Genomic DNA, 6,013 nt, shown 5'->3' with positions numbered 1-6,013 from the left:
GAAAACCAAACCAGCATCCCTGTCTCTCAGTGGTTCCAGTGTTCATTTCCATCTGTGCAAATGTGATGGGCAGGAGGGCTGAAGAGAGAAATAAATAATAGCCCACGCTGCCCGGTTCGGTGCTGGCCAACATTCCTGGGGGGATGGGTGAGGGGAACAAGGGCCATTTCCCTGGGGGTCAGGCTCTTGGGCGCTCTGCTCAGAAAGGCCTGTAGCTCCAGTAGCTGGAGAACACGGAGATCTGGGGAGGGAGAGAGGTGGGGCGACATGGTGAGTGGAGGTGTTAGGGGGCTTGGCCCCTGTTGTACCCTGTAACCCAGTGAGATTTCAAGGTCATTCAAGGGCATTGTGTCAGGGAGAGGGTATTGTTGCTCAGCCACACTGTGGCCCATGTGCCTGGTGTGTGTGGAAGGTACAAAGGACCTTAAGATTTGGGGGTGCTCTGGAGGTGTGACAAGAGCCCTTGGAAGCCCTCCAAAATGAAAAGGCTTAGCAGCCTATCTGGCTGGCCCCATCTGTCTGAGAGAGAGGCCCGCCCCGACCCCCCAGTCCCCACGCCCCACCTTATCCTTGAGCTGCTGGCAGAGCTGCAGGGAGACAGTGAAGAAGACTAGGGCGTCGTTGAGCCATGGGATCACACACTCCACCTTGTGCACGTGGCTCACCTCCAGACGCTGGGAGCCCCACTCACTGGGGGGAGAAGGAGGGTCCCTGGGAGTGGCCTGACCAGCCCAGCCCCCAGCCCCCAAGGTGCAGAAGGTTGGGGTTGGCAGGGTGCTCCAGGGCACCGTACTTACAACATGGCCCCAGGGCTGTGGAGCACGGCGCCTCCAGCTGGGCGGAAGTTCTAAGCAGAAGAGCATCAGACCCAGTCAGGCCCAAGAGGCTGCAGGGCACTTGGGGGTGGGGGGTGAGGGGGTTCCCCTCACCTTGGTGGAATTGGGCTGCAGGGCGTGCAGCTGGTACACGGTGAGGCACAGCTTGTTGAGATTGATGTAGACGTTGACAAGCAGGTCGGAGGGCAGGGCAGGGGCAAACATCCGCTGGGGACGAGGACCGGCCAAGCAGGTGGGGTGAGGGCCAGGCATGCACAGCTTCCCCAGGACTGCCTGGGGGACCCCATTCCCCAGCCCGTGGACTAGGGCATCCAGACTCTTCCCAGGTGCCCCGGGTAGCTTCCTGCACCAGGCTTGGGAACCCCTGACCCCGACCAGGAGTATTCGGGGGATGCAAGATGGAAGCAAAGGACCTTATCCCAGAAAACTGTGCATAGACCTAGACCTCCGACTGACAACAGTTTGGGGTTTCCAGGACCCTGTCACACCCCGTGTCCCTCCCAGGGGCAAGCCGGGCTCTTCAGTGGGGACTCCCTCTCCTAGAGCAGGGGCTGGCCTAAGGCACTGACCGTGAGGCCACTGGCAGCGATCTCAGGCAGAGTAAGGGTGGCCGGGGTGGTGAGCCGGTTGCGGGCTCTGGTCAGCTGCAGCATCACGGCGTCCATCAGCTGTGGGGAGGGGACTGGTCATAGCAGCTGCGAGGGCAGCCCCCACCCTCCCGCATAGGGAGTGACCAAGTCGTGGTAGCTCCCAGCTTCTGCCTGAACCCCCACAGTGTGGGGCTTGTTAAAGGTGCAGGTGTTTGGGCTCCAGCTGCTGGTGGGGGACGGGATGTCTGCACCGTTGACTATCCGTCCAGAGATTCTACTGCATGGGATCCTGGGTGTGGGCCAAAGGGGAATGGAAGATGGGCGATCTCTGGAGTTAGTCCCAGGGGTCCACGAGGGCTTTGTGGACGGGAGTGCAGGCAATGAAGGAGCTTAGAGGGAGGGGCCTTCATCCAGGTTGGGTGCAAGGAGCCAGGGGAGGCTTCCTGGAGATGATAGGATGGGTAAGTTGAGGTTTTAAGGTGGGCACCGGCCCCGTTTTCAAAGGTGAAGCTCCAAAGAGGTAAGTTCACATAGCTAGTGAACAGTGGAACTATCTGGAACTCATCCTTTTCCTTTGACAAGGACCAAAGCTCTAGCCTGGACTCCTCAGAGCCCCAATTTCCACTGCTTCCAGATGTTGCCATGGGGATGGGATGGGGGTGACCTGGGTTTTAGGAAAGGGAAATTTTGGGTGGAGGCATGGAGGCCGCCCTGCCTACACCCAGGGTGGTCACAGTTCTGGAGGGACCCTAGTCCATCTAGTTCTAAGTTTTCACAGGAGAACTCAAAGGTCCAAAGAGGGTAGGTGAATCACCTAAAGACACACAGCAAGTCAGGGACAGAGCTAAAGCATGAATTTGGGGCATATAAGCACAGCTCTTCCTTCCACACCACATGAATTCACTTTCCAACTGACAAGGGTTTCTCTGTGCTGTAGCGGCTACTACTCACTGAGCATCTACCACAGACTACTTCACCTGCATCATCACATGGCCCCCTTTTGTAGGTGAGGCTAAGGAGGCACAGAATGGCTAAGAAAGTGACCTGAGGTTGCACAGCTTACCGTGGAGGCCCTGGGATCAGAACCCAGGTCTGAGTCTGGAACCTGGGCTGTGAATCATTTGACTGAGGCTGCATGGACATGTGTACACTGAGAGGTGATGGGTCGACCAGCAGCTGCACCTGAGGATGTGGGGGGCAGAGCTCTCCAGGGGCCTGGTCAGGGGTCAGGGCCAGTGGTAGGGATCCTGCTTTTCCTGCTCCTGCAGGAAGCTCACCTTGAGGACCTCTGCTCCTGTCCTGAACTGGTAGCTTTCATCCCGGTTGGCAAGGAGGTAAATGGCTTGGCTTACGTGGTTCCTGGCATCCTGGATCTGAAAAGAATGACCACTGAGAGGTCAGTGGGCTGGGCCTCAGGAGGAAGAGATGCCAATTTCACAGTAGCCACAGTCTCCAGGGCCCCAGATGAAGGGCTCTCACCTCGAGGGGCCGTTCTCCTTGGATGGGTGGGGTGGGTACTGCCTGCCTGAACCCTCCCCGCCAGCTGTCCTCTCTGTGCCCTCTGAAAGCCAGGCCCTGACTGGGTGTTGGGCACATGGCACAGACTGTGGCAGGCCTGCATCACATAGCTCACCTTCTAAAGGACAGATGGTAGCAGAGCAAAGGCACAAGATAGGAACACACTGAGTGACTTGCATAAGGACAAGAGGGTGACTCTGCAGGATGGGGGAGGAAGAGCCTCTTTAACTGGAGGTCAAGGGAGGCCCCATGGAAGTGCCTCTTGAGCATCACCCAAGTGACGAGAAGAGCAGCAAGAGACGGCTCCAGGCAGAGTGATGAGCATGGACAAAGGCCCTGAGGTCGAGGGACTTTGTACCCAGGAGCCAAGAGGAGCCCCTGGAGGCTCTGGGAAGGGGAGTTCCTTGTTCAAGAGGATCCCTGTGGTTCCCATTGGGGCCCAGGGACCTATAGACAGAATAGGTTCCCACCTCCCTGCAGCCTAGGCTCTGGAGCCCCAGGCACTGTCTGCCCCAGCTTTGCTGCTAGGAAACACCCTCCCAGGCTTGCTGCGGCTTTAAATCCCCCATGGCCACCGCATGAGGCCTCAGTGCAGCTCAGGCCTGCCTCTGCCTGCCCTGTGGCTTGAGCCCGGGCAGGGGAAGGGCCCAGTTACCTGCTGCAACTTCCACTGCTTGTCCTCTCGGAAGGCGAAGTGCAGCAGCTGGTTGTTCCGGGGCATCTTCAGGTTCACGTCCTGACAGGCCAAGAGCGTATAAGCAGGAGGATTGCTCTCCTGCTTTTGGCCACTCTGAGCCCTTGAGCAGGGGGCAGACATGGGGAGTGTGTATGGTGGCTCAGGCCCCAGTCATTCCACAGGGCAGAAAGTCCCATGGCCATCTGGGGTGTAAACAGGGAGGTCAGGAAACAGGAACTCAGGCCCAAGAGGAACCACAAAGAAATGAAAGGGAAAAGAGACAGAAAGGGGAAGGTGGCCTCGGCTGGGAGGAGGTGTGACTGTGGGCAGAAAGGGAGCCTGGGTACAGGCCAACAGACTGAACACCCACTACTGGAGGAGAGGCACCTTCCCCCACATCTTGGCGCCTGGCACAGACGGAGCTCAGATGTTGGCTGATTCCACTTTGAATTGGGGCCAGCCTAATCCCGCCATTGCCCACGCTTCACTGGGCCCAGACTGAGGGCCGGGCCGTGTGCAAAGCATCCCCATTCCTGCACCTCTCACTGAAGCCACACACCAATTCCAGAGGAGGTTTGGTGGAATAAGTTGTTATTTTAGAAATGAGGAGACTGAGGCCCAGAGAGGTCAAGGATCCTGCCCACGGTCAGAGCCAACTGGTAAAGGCAAAGCTCAGCAGGAGACCCTCACACTCTTCCCCACTGCATCCTCTAGCAGCAGGGAAAGGGAAGAGGGACTGGGGGACTCACCGCCTGGCTCAGCGCGTCCCCTTGCAGAGTCAGCACACCCTTCACCTGGTCTGTGCTGCAACACATGGGGGTCAGAGCGGTGCCCGCAGCTGTCCTTTCCCACCACCTAGCCCTCCCAGTACGTTGTCCCGGCTGTCCCACAGCACACCCTCTGGATGTTGGGGCTGAAATCAGTCTGCATGGCAGGGCCTTGGCTGTGCAGCCTCTCTTAGAGGGTATCCCAGGTGTCCCCCTCACAAGCAGTCCATCCCTCTTGTTTCTGCTCAGCCCCAGCTCACCTACAGCTGCCAAGGATGAAGTTCTCTTGCTTGGCAGGCGCCTCGGTGCCTGTACCAGAGCATGACAGAGTGAAGCGGAGCGAAGCCTCCTGGAGGGGCAGAGGGAAGTGGAGTAAAGTTCACCCAATCCAGCTCACCACTCCTTCCAGAAGCCCCATTCCTGGATTGGCTAGGGGAGGGACAAAGTGGGCTAGTCTCATGGAATACCATCACAGTCAAGCCTCCAGGGCACCTTCCCATTTCTCTGGCCCCTCACCCACCACCTGAGTTTCAGGTCCTACCAGAGTGGATAGCTGTTCCTTCCACATTCCCTGGATGCCTACCTCAGCCCCAACTCAGAGATATAGAACAAAGATGACCTCCAGGCTTGGTTAAGATGCTCGAGTGTGGGGAGCAGAGTCAGAGAATGACGGTACTCATGGTAACTTGAAATTCTGGCCATACCAGGCAAGGCCTGGACATTTTTGTGAGTTGACTTATCTTCACTACAGCCCCGTGAGGCCGGTACTGCAATTTCGTTCTTGCGAAAGGGAGGTCCCATGAGGTTGGGTCCGATGCTGGAGACCTTGAGATCACAGCTTCAAAGGAAGCCTTCCTCCACCCCAACCCCGACTCCCTAGCCGGGGGCTCATTCCAGGCCCACCCCACCACGCTCACACAGCTGCTTGTGATTAAGTGGGCAATCATGTAGTGGTGCCCCGACTGGACGCCAAGTCCACTGGGGCAGGGCCTGGTCTGCACAGCGTGCCTCGCGTCCACAGCAGGCGCTCGGAAGGCAGGCGTGGTGGCCTGGGAAGGAGCCGCAGCCGGTCCGGCCCGCCAGGAGCCTTACCTTGAGGATGTCCTGCAGCTGCCTGAGCACTGCGTGCACCTCGTCGTGCAGCAGCCAGCGGAACTCCTCCTCCTGCCGGGACAGGCCGGCCGTCAGGGCCGAGGCCGGCCGTCAGGGCCGGGGCCCGCCGCCCCCTGCCCCGCCCCGCCCCATCCGCGCGCCTCACCAGGACCGCTCGCTCCGCCGCCGTCGGCTGCCATCGCGGTCGCCATCGCTGCCGCTCGCCACCCAGCCCGTCACGGGCCCGCCGTCCGGTACCGGCCGTCAGTGCGCCCGCGGCGCCCGGGCCCACCCTCGTCAACGATTGGGTGCGCGCGCGCCCGCCCCGCTCCCCCTCCCCCGCCTCCGACCGGCCGAGCGGGCGCTCCGAATCAAGGCTGGCGGGTGCGCGAACCCGCCTGCGCCGGCTCTCCCAAGCCGCAGCCGGGACCTACCGCGGGCGCTGCACGCTCGAGGGCTGCGTCCACGGCCGCTCTCGGGCTGGAGCGCGGCGGCCGCTTGTCCCGCCCCTTCCCAGCTCTGATAGGACGCTCT

At 60.0% G+C, this 6,013-nt stretch overlaps 1 protein-coding gene across 1 annotated transcript; it reads right to left on the bottom strand.

Moving 5' to 3' along the window:
- Nucleotides 1-65: 65 nt before the first annotated feature.
- On the bottom strand, nucleotides 66-5,962 carry ROGDI (rogdi atypical leucine zipper). The gene is given in 12 exon segments (XM_034670425.1): nucleotides 66-241; nucleotides 564-690; nucleotides 798-847; nucleotides 930-1,043; nucleotides 1,406-1,504; nucleotides 2,704-2,799; nucleotides 3,600-3,680; nucleotides 4,370-4,424; nucleotides 4,648-4,736; nucleotides 5,480-5,551; nucleotides 5,646-5,669; nucleotides 5,671-5,962. Coding segments are annotated over 12 exon segments (870 nt in total). The 5' UTR covers nucleotides 5,692-5,962; the 3' UTR covers nucleotides 66-199.
- Nucleotides 5,963-6,013: the final 51 nt, after the last annotated feature.

The sequence above is a fragment of the Ailuropoda melanoleuca genome, chromosome 10 (genome assembly GCF_002007445.2).
Source record: "Ailuropoda melanoleuca isolate Jingjing chromosome 10, ASM200744v2, whole genome shotgun sequence".
NCBI lineage: Eukaryota > Metazoa > Chordata > Mammalia > Carnivora > Ursidae > Ailuropoda > Ailuropoda melanoleuca.
Note: the sequence above shows the minus strand (reverse complement) of the source record. Positions and strands in the feature narration are given on the sequence as shown.